Consider the following 25798-nt stretch of genomic DNA (forward strand, 5'->3'; position numbering starts at 1 on the left):
TCATTCTTATTTTGTTCAAATAGATCATTCATTTTGCCTAAATAGAGGTGGCGGCCGCCGCACTTGACGAATTTTCCTTTCTTCGAGATTCAGCAATAAAACATGCATTTTTGAAGGAAATCGTTCACCGCAGCCAACAGTTAAGCTACGCTGCCAAAATATTGGCTTTCCTATATACCATATAGTTTGGTTGCATATAAAAGGTATATAACGTCATTTTACATGTAAACAAGCCAATACCCCCAAACTTTAGAAGGGAAAACATGCACCAACCAAAACTTAATTCCTTTCCCGTTTCCATAAAGTGGCTGGAAAATTACCAATTTTAACCCCCCTTAAAACATGCGTGCCTGAAAAAGTAGGGACTTTAACCCCTTTGGGGGTTAAAAGTGGTAAGTACAACGGCACACTGAATTTTGGGGGGGGGGGGTTAAAAGTCGTCATTTTCCTAGCCACTTTTACTATACTACTCCTGGAAGAATTTCAAGTTTTCCCTGAAAAAAAAAAATCTTTTTTCAATTGCACAATAGTAAGGATGATATATTGTTCGTGAAATTCTCAGTTTTTAAGCTTCTACATTTTAAGACCCATCAAACTATTAAAGTCCCATGGGCTACTTAGACCACTTCCTCTAAAGCCAAAACACGGTTCCAAATATTTATTCCTCTCAAAATATACACGAAAGGTTTGCATGCCTTTAAATTAAGTGCGTTTTCCATTATAAAAATCATTCGAAAAATCCAGTTTAACTATTCTTAAAAAACTGCGTAAAGATGGCGAAATATGATTTTGCGAAAAAATGTTTTTACGTGCTTTCAATCGATTCTCAAAAAGTACAAAACAAAGAATTAATTAGTTATCATATCAAAACAAAATCAACTGATCTTTCCTCGCGACTGTTGGGTTGCAGACGGTTGGTTGGGGTTCCATTTCAGAAGATTGGGCTTCACTACCAATCTAGGAGATGGAAAATGCGAGCTGTGCTCTTGAATAACACGTGGCGTCACACAAATTACATGCTGACCTTTCCAGTACTTCACCATGTTTAAGGATTGTAATGATAACACAATATCAGCTTGGCAAATGCTCGTTTCTTGGCTCAGCTCTTTAATTGACTGGCTATTTTTACCCAAACGGTCCAAAATAACCCAGAGCCAGTAACTTCTGTAGCTTAACTTTCCAAGATCAGATAAGGGTTTCTCAGGCGAACCAATGACACCTTGTCTTTTGGACAGCTCGTAACTGAAACTGATTAGAAACTTTCCAAATCCCCGTCTTTGAAATGGAGGTAGTGTCATAATACATGCCACGTTATTACCCTCAGGCGATACCTTTTCTTTCGAGAAATATCCAACTACGTGGGCTCCATACTTGTCAACTTCAGTCAGAACATAAAATAAAAATGGCTCCACGTCAAAGTACAGAGTCTTGTGATCAAGAAACAGCTTGGCCAAAAGACACAGGTTCTGACAGTACAGCTTATGTTCCGTTCCATCCACCTCGTAAACGGATATATTTCCATCCCTGTAAATTTCAACTCCTGGGGGTTGCCTTGCTTTACAGGAATATAAATGATTTCTGTATGTTGAGACACATTTCGTGTACTTTAGACAGTACTCGCAAACCCATAATTTGGGACATTTTCCGTAGTCTTCGGGGTACGGTGAAAAATACCAGCAGTCAATTTCGTATTTTCCAAATTGCACACAATCAATGTATTTCACTTTTGTGATACTTTCGTACTCCTTTTCCAAAGCTGCAGACGCTGGATCTAGCTCAGCGTAGGGTTTCTGAACATGGTTAATTTCATCGTGTTTCCGCTTTAAGTTCCTCGTGACCTGAAAAAAAAGGAGTTCGTTGGAATCATAGTTGCCTTCGTTGGAACAAGGATGATGGATTTTTTGTTCCGACCACTGAAAATGGGGAGGAACTTTGTATTCGGGTGTGTTTTAGTTTTTTTTCGGCTTTTTTTCCACGCAAAATCAGGCACCACAAAGAATAATCAGAAGTAGGTGAGTAACATTTAATATTATAGCCCTTTCAGTCGTTATTCGAACCACATTTTAAAATTTCTTAAAAAGTTCCCAGTGTCGAGAAAAGCCGGAGTAGTCTAGAGCAACAAGAGGTAATGCCTATTTTCGGAGAGAGGTCAACCTGTCAAAGTCGCGGAATATGTTACTCAATTAGCCTAATCTTTTTCCTCGGGGGCGTAACAAAGATCTAATCAGATTAATTTTTCCACCTGAGTTAATTTTTGGGGGGACTAATTGCGGAAATTTTGTTCAATTGTTAATTAAGTGGATAACTCTATGACATCGCTGAGGGAACCAAACTCTTATCAGATTAATTTTCTTCACTTGAAGTAATTTATTGTAATTGAATTGAGCCTCGCTGAAGATTATCAGCTTATCGGGAATTGAACTGAAGTAACTTTATCTATTTTTCCGGGTTAATGGTTTTCAATCTAAGATAAGTGCCAAATCCCCCTGAAAATTAATTATCCTTGATTAAACATCTTTCTATAATCTATTGAAATTTAAAATTTTCAGCTTCAGTGTTTTCCTAAGCTTATATTTAGCCAATGAAATAAATTCAATTGAATGAACCAATAGAAGTTTTTCTTGATCAATCCACATCAGAGTTCAGGTTCAGTTTTATTATCTCTCATTGTTGCTTTTCTCGCAGTTCCTAACAATTTCGGTCTCAAAACTTGGAAACAAAAAATTTGAATCTCTCACAATCACTTCTTTTGCTTGAATTCGATCTGATTTGATTATATTTCAATTCAATTTCTTCAGCTAATCTTGTTGATTTAACTATCTCTCAATCTCTAACATTTGATTGATCAAAAACTCCAATATTTTTTCCTGATCTTTTTCTAGCAATATTTAATTAAAATTTGCTTCCTAAAGTTCTCCAGAACAAATCACTTGAGTCTTCGAGTTCTCAAATTTCCAAATCTGCTTCGATAGAATAATTGAAAACTTGACAATTCCTTTCATAAGTTAGATCAACTAAATAATACATTCATTTCGAGCAATTTATAATCCATTTTTCCCCACTCTGTTCTCCAAAAGAAATTTTCTTGAAGTTGTACTCTCTTAAGATTTCCACAATCTGCTATCCTATAAAGTGAAAACCCTATTAGTCTTTTCTTAAAATTGATTGATAAACGTTTTGCATTGGAGTCTTATTTCATTATATTGCTCACAATTTCTTTGCTACCTTTCACAGCTTCAGTTATCAATCGATCCTGCCTCCAACATCCAATATCTCACTCAAACCTCAAACCCTCTTGCTTGTTCATCCATCTCTCAATTTTTCAGTGATTCCAGTCATTCATCCAGTAAGATTTCCTTCAATAAACTTTTCATTTTTTGTCATTTAAGGTTGAGATTTTTTTCCCACTTAAGTGTTCAGGAAACTTTTTTTTCTTTTCCTATCAATGACTTGAATTCCACCCTTCGTTCTGTAACCCAATCATTTTCTGGTCTTCAGAAGAAGAAAAAAATAATAAATCAAAAACTTTTTTTCCCACTGTTTGAACTCTTGATTGTTAGATTTGGTAGTTCAGTTTTCGAGAAAAGCAAAGTCCTCCAAAAAATGGGTGAAAAGCCCACCACTGAATATTTCGAAGGCCGTAGAACGTCGGGTAACTTAAAAAACATACTAGCTGATTAAAAAAGCACACAATGTATTATTCGTTTTTTTCCTTGGTACCAGTTTTTGAAAATCGGTCAAGTAGTTCTCGAGAAAAATTAAGCAGTCAAGTCCGTAGTTTTCGGGGTACGGTGAAAAATATCAGCAGTCAATTTCGTATTTTCCAAATTGCACACAATCAATGTATTTCACTTTTGTGATACTTTCGTACTCCTTTTCCAAAGCTGCAGACGCTGGATCTAGCTCAGCGTAGGGTTTCTGAACATGGTTAATTTCATCATGTTTCCGCTTTAAGTTCCTCGTGACCTGATAAAGAAGGAGCTCGTTGGAATCATAGTTGCCTTCGTTGGAATAAGGATGGATTTTTTGTTCCGACCACTGAAAATGGGTAGGAACTTTGTATTCGGGTGTGCTTTAGTTTTTTTTCGGCTTTTTGTTTTCCACGCAAAATCAGGTACCACAAATAATGATCCGAATTAGGTGAGTAATATTTAATATTATAGCCCTTTCAGTCGTTATTCGAACCACATTTAAAATTTCTTAAAAAATTCCAGTGTCGAGAAAAGCCGGAGCAGTATAGAGCAACATGAGGTAATGCCTATTTTCGGAGGGAGGTCAACCTGTCAAAGTCGCGTGAATATGTTACTCAATTAGCCTATTCTTTTTTTTTCTCGGTGGCGTAGCAAAGACCTTATCAGATTATTTTTTCCACCTGAGTTAATTTTTGGGGGTATATGACCGTACTCATTGGGGAAATTTTGTTCAATTGTTAATTAAGTGGATAACTCTATGACATCGCTGAGGGAAACAAACTCTTATCAGATTAATTTTCTTCACTTGCATTAATTTATTGTAATTGATTTGAGCCACGCTGAAGATTATCAGCTTATCGGGAATTGAACTGAAGTAACTTTATCTATTTTTCCGGGTTAATGGTTTTCAATCTAAGATAAGTCCCTAAGCCCCCTGAAAATTAATTATCCTTGATTGAACATCTTTCTATCTATTGAAATTTAAAATTTTCAGCATCAGTGTTTACCTAAACTTATATTTAGCCAATAAAAGAAATTCAATTGAATGAACCAATAGAAGTTTTTCTTGATCAATCCACATCAGAGTTCAGGTTCAGTTTTACTATCTCTCATTATTGCTTTTCTCGCAGTTCCTAACAATTTCGGTCTCAAAACTTGGAAACAAATAAATTGATTCTCCCACAATCACTTCTTTTGCTTGAATTTGATCTGATTATATTTCAATTCAATTTCCTCAGCTACTCTTGTTGGTTTAACTATCTCTCAATCTCTAACATTTGATCAATCAAAAACACTAATAATTTTTTTCATGATCTTTTTCTAGCAAAATTTAATTTAAATTTGCATCCTAAAGTTCTCCAAAAAAAATCACTGGAGTCTTCGAGTTCTCAAATTTCCAAATCTGCTTCGATAGAATAATTGAAAACTTGACAATCCATCTCATAAGTTAGATCAATTAAATCATTCATTCATTTCGAGCAAGTTATAATCTATTTTTTTCCCACTCTAAGCTCCAAAAGAAATTTCCTTGAAGTTGTACTATCTAAAGATTTTCACAATCTGCTTTCCTGTAAAGTGAAAAACCGGTTAGTCTTTTCTTAAAATTGATTGATAAACGTTTTACATTGGAGTCTTATTTCATTATCTTGCTCACAATTTCTTTGCTATCTTACACAGCTTGATTTATCAATCGATCCTGCATCCAACATCCAATATCTCACTCAAACTTCAAACCCTCTTGCTTGTTCAACCATCTTTCAATTTTTCAGTGATTCCAGTCATTTATCCAGTGAAATTTCCTTCAATTAACGTTTCATTTTTTGTCATTTAAGGTTGCAACTTTTTTTCCCATTGAAGGGTTCAGGAAACTTTTTTTCTTTTCCTATCAATGACTTGAATTCCACCCTTCGTTCTGTAACCCAATCATTTTCTAGTCTTCAGAAGAAAAAGAAATAATGAATCAAAAACCGTTTTGTGAGATGAAAAAAAATTGTTGTATCACTTTTATTTCTCAATTAAATACTCATATATTATATATATATATAGACCCTTGCGATTTTTTTTCAAAATTTTTCCCAATTTTTTAAATTTATTTTTATTTTACGCAAAAATCCCGGCTTTCATAGCTTCGCAGTGAAAGCAGAGCATTTTTTCTTCATAAAAATTGCTTAATTCTCCAGTAGTTTTGTAGAAAATTGACTTTTTTGATTTCAGAACCGTGCGCTTACGGAAAATTAAGAAAAAACACTACGAAAAATTGCTGGCAATGTCTTCTACACTTCTAAGTTAAATCCAGCAAACAGATAAAAAGTTTTTCACTCTCGCCGGAAGAAATACAAATAATAATTCAAAAATTGTTTTGTGAGCTGAAAAAAAATGTGGTATCACTTTTATTTCTCAATCAAACACTCATATATTGTATATAGACTCTTCGGAAATTTTTTCCCAATTTTTTTATTTTTATTCTACGCAAAAATCTCGGCTTTCACTGCTTCGCAAAAATCTCAGCTTTCACTACTTCGCAAATATTAAAAAACGATCCCTCAACGTTAGAGAAAATATGGATATTACAACATTTCCACAAAGTGTGCGTCATCATTTTTGTGATTATGATTTATGTAAGCGACCGATGACGGAAAACCAGTTAGGACTTGTAATGGCTCAGGAGGAGTTGGAGTTGATTTGAAACTTAGAAAATAACTGGGATAGAGTGATTCCCAGAGAAAACGAGAAAGAGACAAGTGATATAGAAAATAAAGAAAAAACTCCATCTCCGAATGCGATGTCCCCTATTCTATTCACTTCTCCGCGTGTAAAAAGAAAGAGAAAGTTCGACTCTTCATTTCAAAAGGAAACTGACACCCCGAATGAGACGTTGGACAGATCGCATCTTCTGTCATCGAATGGAGAAAAGGTGGATGTTCACAGTGAAGCAAAGTAAGTGAAAAGGATGCTTCATTTTTGAGGTTGCCCAGACTATAAAACGATTTTTTGTACTACCTGTTTCTAAAATATAGTTGTGAAAAAGAGTGAATTACAAGTACTCTGACAAAAACGCATAATATAATAATCATCAACAACAAAACTTTCACAATTTGAGTATACAGTATAGGCAAAATAAAAACAATAGAGTCCGCATAAGTCCATTTTCTGAAAGTTTTTATCTATCAGATGTGTTAAAGGTTCATTGAAATGAATATTTTTATTATGGTTAACATTTTTCCTAAAGAATCTCCAAGATAGAATTGATCACCTTTTCTCGCAATAAGTATCCAATGTGTCCCAGGACTTGTAGCAACATCTGTATTAATAATACAAAAGGAATTTCTCGGTAGAGTTTTTAGGCTGAAATTGGCAGGGTAGCATCCTAAAAATCGGCAGCGAAGAGATCCTATAGAAAAAACTATTTTTCGAAGTTGTTAATTATCCATGTTTTGTGACAGAACCAGTTTCATGTATCAAAGTTGTAACAGGTTTTTCTCCCAGTCCGTCAACGGTTTACTGAAATACAATTCAAGTCTTAAGCTAGCTGCTACAACATCAGGATAAAACAAATGTACGTTTGATTCTTGCATAAAAGCTAAAAAAAATGATTTTCATAGTAATTCAGATTAATTCCGGGTCCATCATCCGTGAATTTCAACGCTTTCTTGGTTTCAACGAATGGTTTAAAATTGTCTTCACACTTCATTCGATTACAGTCTGATTTCCACGAACAATTTTAACCTCTCGAAGACCAAAATTCCGATAGTTAAAAGGGTTCTCTTTCTTCTGTCCAGTAAAGATCCATTATTTTGCATTGCTATTGCCAGGGATCGAATTGGTCCATTATTAAAAATGTTCTCTTGAATAAATTGGTGTTGCCCTCTGGGAATAATAGATGTTTTTGGGACAGACTCTATGTAGTTGTAAGCAGCTGGTTGTTTTCGTATATTGGACTTGATTTCCAGGAGTTTGTGTTCATCGATAGCTACCTGTCTGCTGAAAAGGGATGCAGCTGTAATTTTTACATGGATTTCTTGAGTACTATCAGTGAAAAAATAAAATTGAGGTCGTGATCGAATGAGACTTATTCGAACAATAACATTTGGTAGAACTAATTTACCACAGGTGAATAAATCGACTGCAAGTGGACCGTACACTTCAATTTCGTCTCTAAGAGTTTCCGTTTTTTGATCAATAAAAACTTGCGTAGTTTTATCATTAGGATTTGCTTCATATGTGTAACCTTGCCCAATAGTTATGGCTTTTTTCTTTTTTTTGTGCCTGATAACTCGTTTGATAGTAATGCTTCATGGGGATAAAGACCGTTTGAGAAAAGCGAGTGTTAAAAGTTGTTAACAAGAGAGACATCATCGGCATCTTCTATCTTCCGATTCCCCTTAACGACGGAAAATATGAGACTTAGAGGAATTCTTGCAGATCCAGGATTATATTTCGATCTGTTTCCAGCTGGAATTCGATACCAGCTTCATTCAGTGGGTTTAGAAAAAAATTGTTAAATATTGGACCAAAAGCGAAATTTTGTCAATGAGTTCCAAGGAAGAATGAGATGCACTTTCATGGAAGGATGGCATATATTCTTTAATGTTTCTAAAAAAATTCAGTCCGACTGTTTCCAATCTTTCTCTTTATTTTAACTGGTTTTCGTTTATTCTTTTTTAATCAATCTCCACCTCCTATTTGTTTCCTAATAGTTTCCCTCGCTGTCCGTTTTACCGCCTAAAAAATTTTTTTTGAAATTATTTTGATACAAGTAGTAGATGTTGAGGCTAAAGTGGGTGGGTGGGGGGGGGGGGGGTGTATAGCGTAGCTGACTCTATGTTATAGGATACGTAATAGATTCCGGGTCAGCCTCGCTATGTATTAAGGTTGGTTATAGAGTCTACAATGTATTAAGATAGGGAATATCAATGGTAAAGTATCGATGTGATGGTAAGAGAAAGAAAAATGGTATTTTTTGGGTTTTGTGTAGAGATGTCTAGTTTTTTCGCAAAAACTTAGCGCGTGTTATCTAATTGGAAAAAATTAATGGTTAATTACGTGTAGATTGTAGAATGAAGGTCTTTTAATTAGTTTTTTTGGTACATGGTAAGTCAATGTTAAGAGTTTTTGAGTAAAAATTGAGATTTTCTATCAAAAAAACTGAAATTGCGATTAGATTTTTTTTTCAATTCGACTTATTAACTAATTTATTAGATAATCTTACTTTTTGAAACAGTGTTTTATCTACCTGAAACTATGCTGAAACCCACTGAAACTTCAAAAAAAAATTGAGAAAAAAAATTAAATTACATAGAAATTATATAAATCATTGCATCGTATTTGAAGTTTACCGCAACTTCATTAAAAAACATTAACAAAACACTGCTTCGTACAAAAATTTATTCGATTGCGTCACTTGTTATAAATTTATTACACTGCATCAGCTCTTATAAGTTCAATGGTTCTGAATTAATTCCGTCATCTTGAACTTGTCTTTTTGGATAAAATTAACTTAGTCCCTTCTTTGTTTGCTCGGCCACCATATATTTTACGGTTCTGAATTCTCTATTAGTAGATGTAAGGTTAACTGCTTCATCGAGCACTCTCCTGTACTTTGCCATGGGTCCATCTCCAGAATCTTCTAGAACTCGTTTGCTAAATCTATAGTACCGAATTTGAATATATCTGACTTGTTGTCATAGCAGCAATATGTCTTGCTACATAAACAAAGCATTTCTGTGCACCTAAACACCTCTTTGAAAAATCCCGGCTCTCGCTTATCATGCTTTTTATGGATACTGCAACACGTTCGAGGGGAAGAAATTAGATTTTGCATCTGCCTTGAAAGAGTCCCTGCAGTTATTTTCCCTCAATTTTTCCCAAATATCTTTTTTTTTCTGGTTGGATACCGTCGTATTTGTTTTCTTCAGGAAGTGCTTACTAAAGTATGTGTCCATCTCCAACTCTTCAAATTTATTTACATCACAGAACTTGTCAAAGAATTTATAGTAGTTCCAACATTCTCATCTTTGCATAATAAAGTATGAAAAAGCCAACAATAATGGCTTCTCGTTGCTCAATGGTTGATTTCAACAACTCCACCTCATGCAAGTCTTTTTGAACTGTATTTAAACTTTTGAACAATGGTTCATGTATCTCTTTATGCGTTTTTTTATCGTTCAAATACTTCGTAATTGTATGCCTGGATCTATCCATGATCTGATATCCATTGACAAATTTTGATTTCAGTTTATCCGGAACAACTAAATTGCACTGAACATACCCAAAAAGGGTTCCATCTTTTAATTTTGCTAGAAAAGAGCCTGTAGGAAGAGCTCTTTTGCAAGGAAAAAAAGGTTTTGACATGATTTTTGATCTTGTCATTGGTTTTGAAACTTTCCCACCACTCACACTCCCACATTTCCTCAACTTTGTGTCCTTTCTCTTTCATGTATTCCCGTCTCATATCATCCATCTCTCTCTTCTTATTTCCTCGTTCAATGTCGTGATCTGTTAAGGAGGGACGAACTTCTGGACAAGAACAGAATGGGTAGTAACATCCCATTGCTTCAAACACTGTCTTACAGTGATCACAATAACTGTCCACATTCAAACAGTTGATTTCTTTTCTTTGTACCAGATGTAAAAAAGCTCTCAATTTTACATTCTAGTCTTGTTTCAGGTTAAAAAGACATGACCATATTCTCGAAGTTGCGAGTTCGATTATGTCTAGCCTAGAATTTCTGCATATAAGTGTACAACTCCCATGTCGTGTTCAGTCCTGTTGGCATATCTTGACACATTGAGAAGGGGTAGAGCTGGCTTGCATCAATTCTAACGATTGATTTACAAACATTTGATGAATTTCTGATGAATGTTTTATCAACCACAGCTTCTCGAGTGAATATAATGGAGGCCCACCGGTCATGTCTTTTCGTATTTTTACACACAAATCTTTATCACTTTCGCAAAACGGATAAAAATTGAAATTGTAGATTTATGTGGACATATGTTTGCTAGATTCAACTCTTCAACAAAAAGTACAAATATAATGGACGGATGCCTGAAAAAAAACATGTGGTCACTTTATAAATACACAACAAAATGTTCAATAAATTTCAATTTTTGCGAAGCTCTCACAAAATTATGCCTCAGAAAATTCCACAAAAACTAATTCACATAAGGTGATATAACCGTCCGAGTACAGGTAACGAAGAATAATTCAAATGCAACAAAAATAGTTCATAATATGAAGAAGAGATGAGAACCTCTACGAAAATACACGCTCTGATAGCGATACCTTACGTGAGAACGGAGCTACAACTTAGATTCGCTTGGTGCATGACTGGGCTGTCGAAGGAAGAGTATGATTTAGAAGAAAGAAAAGGTCGAAAGAAGAAAAAACGTGTTCTTGATGATAAGTATGAGAGACCTAATGACCCAAGAAGGAGCGGCAGTAGCGTGCGCGAAGCGGAGAGACGCTCTCTGTTTCATTCGGTTCATGTTAGAACAAATTATATCGGTACCAGCGTTGAACACTTGTGCCAAGATGGTGATAAAAGTCGATGATCGAGCGAAAACCTTGTTCTTACAAGCACTTCTAGACATACACCAAAGAAAACTGATGTGAGTGAACATGAAGGAGCCCGTAGAACTGGAACCAATGAAGAAGATTGATGAACCGCAAAGATTCTTGAATAAGGAGCTGAGGCTCACGAAAGAATCCATGAGACCATTGCCAAAATCCAGTGAATATTGCGGACCGATCAAGAAAAACTCGAACAGTTACGTATCCGGGATGGCATAGAACCCTTTCATTATTGAAGACATAAGCGATTATTTCTTCGACTACGAACAAGCTAAGATTCTGGACGTCAAGAATTGCGACGATAAGGAACGCTGCTAATCAGCAGGTTAAGCTGGGACTTGTGTTGGAAGAACAAGTGACAGCTCCTTCAGTGCCAAAATCTGACAGCCGAGTAGAATTTGGATTGGGATTCTCGGACGAATTACTAAGGACGAGTCTAATGGTGGTGTGGGAGCTGATGAAATTATCATGGTGTCCGAATCCTAATGCCGATTCGATATTGCGTGCAACACAGGATTTGCAGAGGGAGCTGAATTCAGACTGTAACTTGAGTGACCTGAAGATCATTTACAACTTGATGACAGCGGCCTCCAAAAGCAACGAAGGAAACAATGAGGAAGTGCCTGGCTGGGGACCAGACGACTGGGTTGAACCTGGTAGCTGTCTGGCAAAAGTCTGTAGACTGGAAGGTCACATGTGTGGCGGTCTGGACTGTGTGAAGACTCTTGCGAAACAACACAAGCAATTGACGAAATTATTCGGAAACACAGTAATGAAATTGAAAACGGAACTAATTGCAGATGGTAGAGGAACTGAGGTGAATCCAGTCACTGCAATAGGATTCTACAGCATGCTTGGTTCTTTAGAGTCACTATTGAATCTAGAACAAAAGCATGAGATGGTCACGGCCATTAGCGTAGAAGTGTTTCCGGGAGTGTTACAAACTGATCAGAAGTACATTGGAAAGTCGAAAGATGCTATAGAAGCAGAAAAGAACATTCGGCAAAGTGAAGCTTATCGCAGACCTTCGGGAGCGCGATACCTAGTGAGATCGACGTTGGCTCCGATGGGTAGAAGCCGATACCCTCTGCACTTTGTGGCGAAGGACGTGAAGAGTACAAGGACGATTGTGGACCAAGGCTTCTCAGTGCCGAAATGTGTAAGACTGGCGAGAATGTCGGAGAAACCCTACGAGTTGCTATGTAAGATGTTTGCAGCAGTCCCAGAAATAACTAAAGATGAGTTAGAACCGATATGGTAGAGAAGTTCATGGGATACGCTAAGGGGAACTTTACTGATTTTGAAAGACAAAAGCAGAAAGGATCAACATCAACAGATTACGACGCAGTAGATGAAAAAGACGAAATCCACCGAGTAATTATGGAAGTGGAACCACTACTGGAAGCGTCGGGGAAGCGTAATTGGAGGAGCATCATGTTGACACATGATGAGCTCCCCTGCCATTTCTTGCTACAAACATGGTGGTATCCCGGGCGCAGTAATCTGGTACTGAGACTCTGGAGAGCTGCCCTCCAAGGGTTTACCAGATTCATCACAGCCCATAACAATAGTGATAGGGGGAATTATGATGGCAATTCGATGGCTGGAAGCTCATGTGAAGGAGAACAATCGACAGGAGATGCCGAGGAGAGAACAAATACAGGAACTGGATTGTCTAAAAGATTTAGATCATTTTGAGAAAATGTGCAAATTCTTGAACAATCCGATGGAAGTGAAGAAAATATGGGCCAGGAGACGACTGATGCTATGGCTCAGAGCCAACATGACTTCATGGTTGTACGAGTATGCCAAGAAGCATGTCGAAGCACAGCAGGGTGTACAGTGCGTATCAGCTGGACATTGGAGCATGAGCTTTCAAGCGAGCTTTTGTGACTCATCGGAATGCGGTGAACACTGCAGTGAAAAAGATGTCTAGAAAAAATGAATGTGACGGGAGAGAAAGAGAAGAAATGTTGAAGGAAGACTTAAAAAGAAACGTGACAATGTGCTTCTACGACAGCTTCTGCAAAAACAGGGAGATGAGCGTAGATCCTCTAGCTTGTTGCAAACAAAGTGTAGAAGAGCAGAAGTGTTGAAGGACCGAAACTTAAAGTGCGGAGTCAATGTCTCAGGAGGAGGAGATGGAGCATTGACAAATAGCCGAAAAAAAATGCAAAAAAAAGAGAAAGATTAGAAGGATTTAGAAGTTTTAAAACTTCTAAACGACGAAAACAAAGAAATGAACAAGGAAGTAAACAAAGAAGCAACGAAGGAGAAGATAAAACTCAGTACTGTTTATGTGAGAAAAACTTATAATTTTAGTTAGTGGCTTTAGAGACACTTACTATTTATCTAGAGAGGCTTGAGTGAAGAGTATATTAATCTTCTAGCCTGCATGCTTGTTTTTAATTAACTAAGACGACTGATCACTTTGTGGTGACATGAGGTGCTTGGGTAATCTCTTGAAGATGAAGATTATTTCATTGTTCCTTCTAACCACCGAGTTCCTTAATTTTAATATTCAGGACCAATAACAACTAAATTTTCGAAGGGAAGACGCATAGTAGGATAATTTTAGTTTGTTGGTTGGCAGGGCCGTCCTGCGTCCCAACACTTTTTAAACCTGAGAGAAAAAGTTTGAAATCGAGACTGGCACTAAAACTCAGAAAAAATGGGTAAACTTAAGTCAAATCCTTAAAAGTGCAGATTAGTGAAAGAATTTGGAAGGCTATGATAGTGTGGTATGATGCCATTTGTATTCTGCAGTGAGTCGATATGGGATGTGGATAAAGGTGATTACAAGCATTTTGTGAACTCTATTCAATGGCACTGTACCATTTTGATGAAGACTACGAGGACATTGACCGGGCTGTCTGGGGAGTATGTGACATTCGACCAGAATGTATCAAATGCAGTTCGAATTCGAAGTTCTATTATAACAGCTGAACAAGAAAATTTGCGGTTTTAGCGCATTAACGGTGTTAGTCGTTCAGTTTGACGAATTGGGAATGGTCAATTCGGTGTGACATGTTAATTTTTAAATTTTCGATTTGGGCGTGAAAGACAGGTAACAATTTTACTTTTCGCGACAACTGAAAACTGCGAACAAACACAACACAGTCGTGAAGACAGATAAGTCGAACGAGAGTATGACAACAAATTGAGGTTGTAATCGGAAGTATTGACAGAAGACTATTCCGAGTTGTAACGATTGTGCCGCTACAATCGTTACAGAGCAATTCCCGAGAACCAGGAGGGGTGTTGGAACGTCGTGACCAGCCTTCCGGAAAGAGACAAGACAGCTCTTCGTCCGGATTCGGGAATCCGTAGCGGTCTCGGGAGTATGAGAAGCTCATTCATTTACAGAGTATGAGAAGCTAGGAGTTGAGGGAAAGTGTTGATCCATTTCCAATGGGAATGATGATTTTTATCTACTGAACAAAAACAATAGCAATATAATGAATAAGTAGTAGCCCTGTTTTTAGGAGTGACCTCGTGGTCTGGGGATACTGAGACCCAGCCATGAGCTCACTATTTTTGCGTGTAATTAAATTAATCTGAGCGTTCTGGCCGAAGCCGGAAGAAGTAACGTTAATGTTAAAAGGACCACACAAAGAACTGGCTATGGCAGACACGGTTAAAAGCATGTAGAGGTGTGTTTAGACGCTAGCTAGTCGTTTTACAACCTAGCTTTATTTTCCGTCGATATGTACTTCCGGGCTACGAACTTCATATCATTTTTCAAGTGGCTCGAATTTTTGAAGATTCCACATTAGCACAAAAAAACTCGCTAATTTGAACAATCGTTGAATCTTTTGTAGAAAAATGTCTTTTTCAGAAATAAATCTGTAACTCCGAAGTTGAAATGATACCTTGCGAAAAGGGTCATCGTGAGATATCTGTGCAAAATCGTTTTCAAAATTTGTCGGCAATGCATCCCTGTGATGTGTCTATTCTGCTAGCGTCGACCCATTCATCGAGGCGTCTATTTAATACAGGTTTAAATAGACGCCTCGATGAATGGGTCGACGCTGGGAGACTTTCCACATTTTTGGTTTGTACAATTTCGTTTTGACGCTAATTTCATCGTAACATGTAAGTTAATTCAATGTTTCTTGTTTTAGCCAAACTTTTTCGATTCTTGGACTAAGGCCTTAGTGTCAGCTCCCTTCTTCTAAACTCGTCGCGCGTGTTAATTGCCGGTCTCTCTTTCCTACTGTGCAGCGCCTCTAATGGAAGTAACCTAATGCTGCTGGAAGCCTGGTCGATTATTTTCTAATTAAACTCGAACTTACCACTATCACTACCACTATCAGAAAAAAATCTGTAACTCCCAAGTGGAAATCATACCTTGCGAAAAGGGTCATCGTGAGATATCTGTGCAAAATCATTTTCAAAATTTGTAGACAATGAATCCCTGTGATGTGTCTATTCTGCTAGCGTCGACCCATTCATCGAGGCGTCTATTTAATACAGGTTTAAATAGACGCCTCGATGAATGGGTCGACGCTAGCAGAATTTCTGAGACTTTCCACATTTTTGGTTTGTACAATTTCGTTTTGACGCTAATTTCATAGTAACATGTAAGTTAATTCAGTGTTTTTTGTTTTAGCCAAACTTTTTCGATTCTTGGACTAAGGCCTTAGTGTCAGCTCCCTACTTCTAAACTCGTCGCGCGTGTTAATTGCCGGTCTCTCTTTCCTACTGTGCAGCGCCTCTAATGTAAGTAACCTAATGCTGCTGGAAGCCTGGTCGATTATTTTCTAATTAAACTCGAACTTACCACTATCACTACCACTATCAGAAATAAATCTGTAACTCCCAAGTGGAAATCATACCTTGCGAAAAGGGTCATCGTGAGATATCTGTGCAAAATCATTTTCAAAATTTGTCAGCAATGCATCCCTGTGATGTGTCTATTCAGCTAGCGACGACCCATTCATCGAGGCGTCTATTTAATACATGTTTAAATAGACGCCTCGATGAATGGGTCGACGCTAGCAGAATTTCTGAGACTTTCCACATTTTGGTTTAAACAATTTTGTTTTGACGCTAATTTCATAGTAACATGTAAGTTAATTCAATGTTTTTTGTTTTAGTCAAACTTTTTCGATTCTTGGACTAAGGCCTTAGTGTCAGCTACCTTCTAAACTCGTCGCGCGTGTTAATTGCCGATCTCTCTTTCCTACTGTTCAGCGCCTCTAATGTAAGTAACCTAATGCTGCTGGACCCCTGGTCGATTATTTTCTAATTAAACTCAAACTTACCACTATCACTATCAGAAATAATTCTGTAACTCCCAAGTGGAAATCATACCTTGCGAAAAGGGTCATCGTGAGATATCTGTGCAAAATCATTTTCAAAATTTGTCGACAATGCATCCCTGTGATGTGCCTATTCTGCTAGCGTCGACCCATTCATCGAGGCGTCTATTTAATACAGGTTTAAATAGAGGCCTCGATGAATGGGTCGACGCTAGCAGAATTTCTGAGACTTTCCACATTTTTGGTTTGTACAATTTAGTTTTGACGCTAATTTCATAGTAACATGTAAGTTAATTCAGTGTTTTTTGTTTTAGCCAAACTTTTTCGATTCTTGGACTAAGGCCTTAGTGTCAGCTACCTTCTAAACTCGTCGCGCGTGTTAATTGCCGATCTCTCTTTCCTACTGTTCAGCGCCTCTAATGTAAGTAACCTAATGCTGCTGGACGCCTGGTCGATTATTTTCTAATTAAACTCAAACTTACCACTATCACTACCACTATCAGAAATAAATCTGTAACTCCCAAGTGGAAATCATACCTTGCGAAAAGGGTCATCGTGAGATATCTGTGCAAAATCATTTTCAAAATTTGTCGGCAATGCATCCCTGTGATGTGTCTATTCAGCTAGCGTCGACCCATTCATCGAGGCGTCTATTTAATACAGGTTTAAATAGACGCCTCGATGAATGGGTCGACGCTAGCAGAATTTCTGAGACTTTCCACATTTTTGGTTTGTACAATTTCGTTTTGACGCTAATTTCATAGTAACATGTAAGTTAATTCAGTGTTTTTTGTTTTAGCCAAACTTTTTCGATTCTTGGACTAAGGCCTTAGTGTCAGCTCCCTACTTCTAAACTCGTCGCGCGTGTTAATTGCCGGTCTCTCTTTCCTACTGTGCAGCGCCTCTAATGTAAGTAACCTAATGCTGCTGGAAGCCTGGTCGATTATTTTCTAATTAAACTCGAACTTACCACTATCACTACCACTATCAGAAATAAATCTGTAACTCCCAAGTGGAAATCATACCTTGCGAAAAGGGTCATCGTGAGATATCTGTGCAAAATCATTTTCAAAATTTGTCGGCAATGCATCCCTGTGATGTGTCTATTCAGCTAGCGACGACCCATTCATCGAGGCGTCTATTTAATACAGGTTTAAATAGACGCCTCGATGAATGGGTCGACGCTAGCAGAATTTCTGAGACTTTCCACATTTTGGTTTAAACAATTTCGTTTTGACGCTAACTTCATAGTAACATGTAAGTTAATTCAATGTTTTTTGTTTTAGTCAAACTTTTTCGATTCTTGGACTAAGGCCTTAGTGTCAGCTACCTTCTAAACTCGTCGCGCGTGTTAATTGCCCATCTCTCTTTCCTACTGTTCAGCGCCTCTAATGTAAGTAACCTAATGCTGCTGGACCCCTGGTCGATTATTTTCTAATTAAACTCAAACTTACCACTATCACTATCAGAAATAATTCTGTAACTCCCAAGTGGAAATCATACCTTGCGAAAAGGGTCACCGTGAGATATCTGTGCAAAATCATTTTCAAAATTTGTCGACAATGCATCCCTGTGATGTGCCTATTCTGCTAGCGTCGACCCATTCATCGAGGCGTCTATTTAATACAGGTTTAAATAGACGCCTCGATGAATGGGTCGACGCTAGCAGAATTTCTGAGACTTTCCACATTTTTGGTTTGTACAATTTAGTTTTGACGCTAATTTCATAGTAACATGTAAGTTAATTCAGTGTTTTTTGTTTTAGCCAAACTTTTTCGATTCTTGGACTAAGGCCTTAGTGTCAGCTACCTTCTAAAGTCGTCGCGCGTGTTAATTGCCGATCTCTCTTTCCTACTGTTCAGCGCCTCTAATGTAAGTAACCTAATGCTGCTGGACGCCTGGTCGATTATTTTCTAATTAAACTCAAACTTACCACTATCAGAAATAAATCTGTAACTCCCAAGTGGAAATCATACCTTGCGAAAAGGGTCATCGTGAGATATCTGTGCAAAATCATTTTCCAAATTTGTCGGCAATGCATCCCTGTGATGTGTCTCTTCAGCTAGCGACGACCCATTCATCGAGGCGTCTATTTAATACAGGTTTAAATAGACGCCTCGATGAATGGGTCGACGCTAGCAGAATTTCTGAGACTTTCCACATTTTTGGTTTAAACAATTTCGTTTTGACGCTAATTTCATAGTAACATGTAAGTTAATTCAATGTTTTTTGTTTTAGTCAAACTTTTTCGATTCTTGGACTAAGGCCTTAGTGTCAGCTACCTTCTAAACTCGTCGCGCGTGTTAATTGCCGATCTCTCTTTCCTACTGTTCAGCGCCTCTAATGTAAGTAACCTAATGCTGCTGGACGCCTGGTCGATTATTTTCTAATTAAACTCAAACTTACCACTATCACTACCACTATCAGAAATAATTCTGTAACTCCCAAGTGGAAATCATACCTTGCGAAAAGGGTCATCGTGAGATATCTGTGCAAAATCATTTTCAAAATTTGTCGACAATGCATCCCTGTGATGTGTCTCTTCAGCTAGCGACGACCCATTCATCGAGGCGTCTATTTAATACAGGTTTAAATAGACGCCTCGATGAATGGGTCGACGCTAGCAGAATTTCTGAGACTTTCCACATTTTTGGTTTAAACAATTTCGTTTTGACGCTAATTTCATAGTAACATGTAAGTTAATTCAATGTTTTTTGTTTTAGTCAAACTTTTTCGATTCTTGGACTAAGGCCTTAGTGTCAGCTACCTTCTAAACTCGTCGCGCGTGTTAATTGCCGATCTCTCTTTCCTACTGTTCAGCGCCTCTAATGTAAGTAACCTAATGCTGCTGGACGCCTGGTCGATTATTTTCTAATTAAACTCAAACTTACCACTATCACTACCACTATCAGAAATAATTCTGTAACTCCCAAGTGGAAATCATACCTTGCGAAAAGGGTCATCGTGAGATATCTGTGCGAAATCATTTTCAAAATTTGTCGGCAATGCATCCCTGTGATGTGTCTATTCTGCTAGCGTCGACCCATTCATCGAGGCGTCTATTTAATACAGGTTTAAATAGACGCCTCGATGAATGGGTCGACGCTAGCAGAATTTCTGAGACTTTCCACATTTTTGGTTTGTACAATTTAGTTTTGACGCTAATTTCATAGTAACATGTAAGTTAATTCAGTGTTTTTTATTTTAGCCAAACTTTTTCGATTCTTGGACTAAGGCCTTAGTGTCAGCTACCTTCTAAACTCGTCGCGCGTGTTAATTGCCGATCTCTCTTTCCTACTGTTCAGCGCCTCTAATGTAAGTAACCTAATGCTGCTGGACGCCTGGTCGATTATTTTCTAATTAAACTCAAACTTACCACTATCACTACCACTATCAGAAATAATTCTGTAACTCCCAAGTGGAAATCATACCTTGCGAAAAGGGTCATCGTGAGATATCTGTGCGAAATCATTTTCAAAATTTGTCGGCAATGCATCCCTGTGATGTGTCTATTCTGCTAGCGTCGACCCATTCATCGAGGCGTCTATTTAATACAGGTTTAAATAGACGCCTCGATGAATGGGTCGACGCTGGGAGACTTTCCACATTTCTGGTTTGTACAATTTCGTTTTGACGCTAATTTCATAGTAACATGTAAGTTAATTCAATGTTTCTTGTTTTAGCCAAACTTTTTCGATTCTTGGACTAAGGCCTTAGTGTCAGCTCCCTTCTTCTAAACTCGTCGCGCGTGTTAATTGCCGGTCTCTCTTTCCTACTGTGCAGCGCCTCTAATGTAAGTAACCTAATGCTGCTGGAAGCCTGGTCGATTATTTTCTAATTAAACTCGAACTTACCACTATCACTACCACTATCAGAAAAAAATCTGTAACTCCCAAGTGGAAATCATACCTTGCGAAAAGGGTCATCGTGAGATATCTGTGCAAAATCATTTTCAAAATTTGTCGACAATGCATCCCTGTGATGTGTCTATTCTGCTAGCGTCGACCCATTCATCGAGGCGTCTATTTAATACAGGTTTAAATAGACGCCTCGATGAATGGGTCGACGCTAGCAGAATTTCTGAGACTTTCCACATTTTTGTTTTGTACAATTTCGTTTTGACGCTAATTTCATAGTAACATGTAAGTTAATTCAGTGTTTTTTGTTTTAGCCAAACTTTTTCGATTCTTGGACTAAGGCCTTAGTGTCAGCTCCCTACTTCTAAACTCGTCGCGCGTGTTAATTGCCGGTCTCTCTTTCCTACTGTGCAGCGCCTCTAATGTAAGTAACCTAATGCTGCTGGAAGCCTGGTCGATTATTTTCTAATTAAACTCGAACTTACCACTATCACTACCACTATCAGAAATAAATCTGTAACTCCCAAGTGGAAATCATACCTTGCGAAAAGGGTCATCGTGAGATATCTGTGCAAAATCATTTTCAAAATTTGTCGGCAATGCATCCCTGTGATGTGTCTATTCAGCTAGCGACGACCCATTCATCGTGGCGTCTATTTAATACAGGTTTAAATAGACGCCTCGATGAATGGGTCGACGCTAGGAGAATTTCTGAGACTTTCCACATTTTTGGTTTGTACAATTTCGTTTTGACGCTAATTTCATAGTAACATGTAAGTTAATTCAATGTTTTTTGTTTTAGTCAAACTTTTTCGATTCTTGGACTAAGGCCTTAGTGTCAGCTACCTTCTAAACTCGTCGCGCGTGTTAATTGCCGATCTCTCTTTCCTACTGTTCAGCGCCTCTAATGTAAGTAACCTAATGCTGCTGGACGCCTGGTCGATTATTTTCTAATTAAACTCAAACTTACCACTATCACTACCACTATCAGAAATAATTCTGTAACTCCCAAGTGGAAATCATACCTTGCGAAAAGGGTCATCGTGAGATATCTGTGCGAAATCATTTTCAAAATTTGTCGGCAATGCATCCCTGTGATGTGTCTATTCTGCTAGCGTCGACCCATTCATCGAGGCGTCTATTTAATACAGGTTTAAATAGACGCCTCGATGAATGGGTCGACGCTAGCAGAATTTCTGAGACTTTCCACATTTTTGGTTTGTACGATTTAGTTTTGACGCTAATTTCATAGTAACATGTAAGTTAATTCAGTGTTTTTTATTTTAGCCAAACTTTTTCGATTCTTGGACTAAGGCCTTAGTGTCAGCTACCTTCTAAACTCGTCGCGCGTGTTAATTGCCGATCTCTCTTTCCTACTGTTCAGCGCCTCTAATGTAAGTAACCTAATGCTGCTGGACGCCTGGTCGATTATTTTCTAATTAAACTCAAACTTACCACTATCACTACCACTATCAGAAATAATTCTGTAACTCCCAAGTGGAAATCATACCTTGCGAAAAGGGTCATCGTGAGATATCTGTGCGAAATCATTTTCAAAATTTGTCGGCAATGCATCCCTGTGATGTGTCTATTCTGCTAGCGTCGACCCATTCATCGAGGCGTCTATTTAATACAGGTTTAAATAGACGCCTCGATGAATGGGTCGACGCTGGGAGACTTTCCACATTTCTGGTTTGTACAATTTCGTTTTGACGCTAATTTCATAGTAACATGTAAGTTAATTCAATGTTTCTTGTTTTAGCCAAACTTTTTCGATTCTTGGACTAAGGCCTTAGTGTCAGCTCCCTTCTTCTAAACTCGTCGCGCGTGTTAATTGCCGGTCTCTCTTTCCTACTGTGCAGCGCCTCTAATGTAAGTAACCTAATGCTGCTGGAAGCCTGGTCGATTATTTTCTAATTAAACTCGAACTTACCACTATCACTACCACTATCAGAAAAAAATCTGTAACTCCCAAGTGGAAATCATACCTTGCGAAAAGGGTCATCGTGAGATATCTGTGCAAAATCATTTTCAAAATTTGTCGACAATGCATCCCTGTGATGTGTCTATTCTGCTAGCGTCGACCCATTCATCGAGGCGTCTATTTAATACAGGTTTAAATAGACGCCTCGATGAATGGGTCGACGCTAGCAGAATTTCTGAGACTTTCCACATTTTTGTTTTGTACAATTTCGTTTTGACGCTAATTTCATAGTAACATGTAAGTTAATTCAGTGTTTTTTGTTTTAGCCAAACTTTTTCGATTCTTGGACTAAGGCCTTAGTGTCAGCTCCCTACTTCTAAACTCGTCGCGCGTGTTAATTGCCGGTCTCTCTTTCCTACTGTGCAGCGCCTCTAATGTAAGTAACCTAATGCTGCTGGAAGCCTGGTCGATTATTTTCTAATTAAACTCGAACTTACCACTATCACTACCACTATCAGAAATAAATCTGTAACTCCCAAGTGGAAATCATACCTTGCGAAAAGGGTCATCGTGAGATATCTGTGCAAAATCATTTTCAAAATTTGTCGGCAATGCATCCCTGTGATGTGTCTATTCAGCTAGCGACGACCCATTCATCGTGGCGTCTATTTAATACAGGTTTAAATAGACGCCTCGATGAATGGGTCGACGCTAGGAGAATTTCTGAGACTTTCCACATTTTTGGTTTGTACAATTTCGTTTTGACGCTAATTTCATAGTAACATGTAAGTTAATTCAATGTTTTTTGTTTTAGCCAAACTTTTTCGATTCTTGGACTAAGGCCTTAGTGTCAGCTACCTTCTAAACTCGTCGCGCGTGTTAATTGCCGATCTCTCTTTCCTACTGTTCAGCGCCTCTAATGTAAGTAACCTAATGCTGCTGGACGCCTGGTCGATTATTTTCTAATTAAACTCAAACTTACCACTATCACTACCACTATCAGAAATAATTCTGTAACTCCCAAGTGGAAATCATACCTTGCGAAAAGGGTCATCGTGAGATATCTGTGCGAAATCAATTTCAAAATTTTGTCGGCAATGCATCCCTGTCATGTGTCTATTCTGCTAGCGTCGACCCATTCATCGAGGCGTCTATTTAAACGTGTATAGTGCACAAAAAACTGAATCTGGGTAGATCTCAATAGTTCGCATTCTTCTGGCGCGTCAAGATTTTCACGAGTCTCAAGAATCTGCGCATTCCTGTACACGCCATCACGCGACTTCACAAAGTATTGCCGATCTAAGAGAATCGTGTTTTCCGTTAGATTTAACTGAAACAATATCCCGTTTCGTTACCGTACCGTGAACACCACTTCATAACAAACTCTTTTTCAAAAAAATGATAGAAAACACTGATTTGAAATAACCAAAATTCAGCGACTACTTTTTGTTTTGGAATGACGCAAAGAGGAACCCCGTGAATGAAAAAACAGTCACTGAAGAAGAAACGATCTAATCAGACAGCCTGCATTTCTCAATTACTATCAGACTACGCAAAGCTCATCCATTAAATTACCTATCAATTTTTTGCTGTCACTGAAGTCCTCACAATTTTAAAAAAGAAACGATCGAAGAAACTTTTGCCTCCTGAAAAATCGACTTTATATGAGTGAATTCGGCATGAAAACTGAAAAACTGTAGGGAACTGAAAAGTTGAACTGAACTTCCGAGCAATTTACTTAACACAGTTGTAATTCAAAAACAGTTTGTCACAAATCGATTCAATTAATCAACAAAAAGTACAGATATAATAGACGGATGCCTGAAAAAAAAGGTGGTCATTTTATAAAAGGTGGTTCAGTGAATTTCAATTTTTGCGAAGCTCTCACAAAATTATGTCAAAGAAAACTCCACAAAAAATAATTTACATAAGGTGATATAACCGTCCGAGTACAGGTAACGAAGAATAATTCAAATGCAACAAAAATAGTTAATAATATGAAGTGAGTGTAAGTCACGCAATTGTTTGTTGAATTATGTAATTGAAACAAACATTACGAGAGTCGCGTAGAGCTACCTTGTTCCTGTTAGAGATCAACGCAATGCATGGCAGAATCAAAATTTTATCTGGAACAGTTGATTGGGAGAATCGGCTGTTTCATAGGATTAACGGTCTTATGTGACAGAATAAACGAATTAGGAATTCGGTTTTAACTGACATGTGAACTTTTAAAAATTCTTTTGTAAAGACACGCGACCATTTTTGAATGCAGCGAAAATCAGTAGCACAATTTTCGCTGGTCGGAATAAGACCGAAATTTTCCGCGGAAAAAAAAACCAACAGCAGATAGAGATTTACTATCGAAGATATTAGACGAAGAGCATTCCGAATTGTAACGATTGTGCAGCTACAATTGTTATGGAGTAGTTTCCGAGAACTGGGAGGAGTATTGGGAGGATTTCGCTACCCTTCTTGATCAACAAAAAGACATCTCTTCGTCCGGATTCAAGAATCCGGAAGGATCTTGGCAAGAGACTTGAAACTCAGGTTAAACTAATTTTAGCTTCCGGAAATGTCCTGAATTGAAACAAATAACATCAAATTAGTTTTCAGATAATGAGAAGCTACTCTTATGTAACAATTTTATTCATTTAGTCACAAATTTCTGACTTTTCACCTTTTTTGTTTTTACAATTTCGTTTTGACGCTAATTTCATACTAACATGTAAGTTACTTCAATGTTTTTTGTTTTAGCCAAACTTTTTCGATTCTTGAACTGTAGCCTTAGTGTCAGCTCCCTTCTTCTAAACTCGACGCGCAAGTTAATTGCCGGTCTCTCGTTCCTAATGTGCAGCGCCTCTAATGTAAGTAACCTAATGCTGCTGGACGCCTGGTCGATTATTTTCTAATTAAACTCCAACTTACCACTATCACTACCACTATCAGAAATAAATCTGTAACTTCCAAGTTGAAATCATACCTTGCGAAAAGGGTCATCGTGAGATATCTGTGCAAAATCATTTTCAAAGTTTTTGTCGGCGAGGCATCCCTGCGATGTGTCTATTCTGCTCGCGTCGACCCATTCATCGAGGCGTCTATTTAAACCTGTATAGTGCACATAATACTGAATCTGGGTAGATCTCAATAGTTCGCCTTCTTCTGGCGCGTCAAGATTTTCACGAGTCTCAAGAATCTGCGCATTCCTGTACACGCCATCACGCGACTTCACAAAGTACTGCCGATCTAAGAGAATCGGGTTTTCCGTTAGATGTAGCATTTAACTGAAACAATATCCAGTTTCGTTACCGGACCGTGAACACTTCTTGAAAAAAAATTTTTCAAAAAAATGATAGAAAACAGATTTTAAATGACCAAATTTCAGCGACTATTTTTTGTTTTGGAATGAGGCAAAGAGGAAGCACGTGAACGAAAAAACAGTCACCTGAAGAAGAAATGATCTGATCAGACAGCCTGCATTTTTCAAGTAC

The 25798-nt window shown here is 37.8% G+C and overlaps 1 protein-coding gene across 1 annotated transcript; it reads right to left on the reverse strand.

Annotated features, from left to right (window-relative positions):
• Nucleotides 1–836: 836 nt before the first annotated feature.
• LOC134839043 (histone acetyltransferase KAT8-like) lies at nt 837–25587 on the reverse strand. Its single transcript, XM_063854442.1, has 2 exons — nt 25291–25587; nt 837–1838 (listed from the first exon to the last, which is right to left on the reverse strand). The coding sequence occupies exons 1-2, from the start codon at nt 25585–25587 to the stop codon at nt 876–878; spliced, it is 1260 nt and encodes a 419-aa protein (XP_063710512.1). The 3' UTR covers nt 837–875.
• Nucleotides 25588–25798: the final 211 nt, after the last annotated feature.

The sequence above is a fragment of the Symsagittifera roscoffensis genome, chromosome 2, assembly GCF_963678635.1.
Source record: "Symsagittifera roscoffensis chromosome 2, txSymRosc1.1, whole genome shotgun sequence".
Lineage (NCBI taxonomy): Eukaryota > Metazoa > Xenacoelomorpha > Acoela > Convolutidae > Symsagittifera > Symsagittifera roscoffensis.

What these genes read in the sequence shown, in the direction of transcription:
- LOC134839043 (XM_063854442.1), bottom strand. Translation starts at nt 25,587, where the DNA reads ATGCTACATCTAACGGAAAACCCGATTCTCTTAGATCGGCAGTACTTT. An exon ending in ACGATGACCCTTTTCGCAAG is followed by an intron (nt 1,839 to 25,290) that starts GTATGATTTCAA and finishes CTTTTTTTTCAG; the next exon opens with GTCACGAGGAACTTAAAGCG.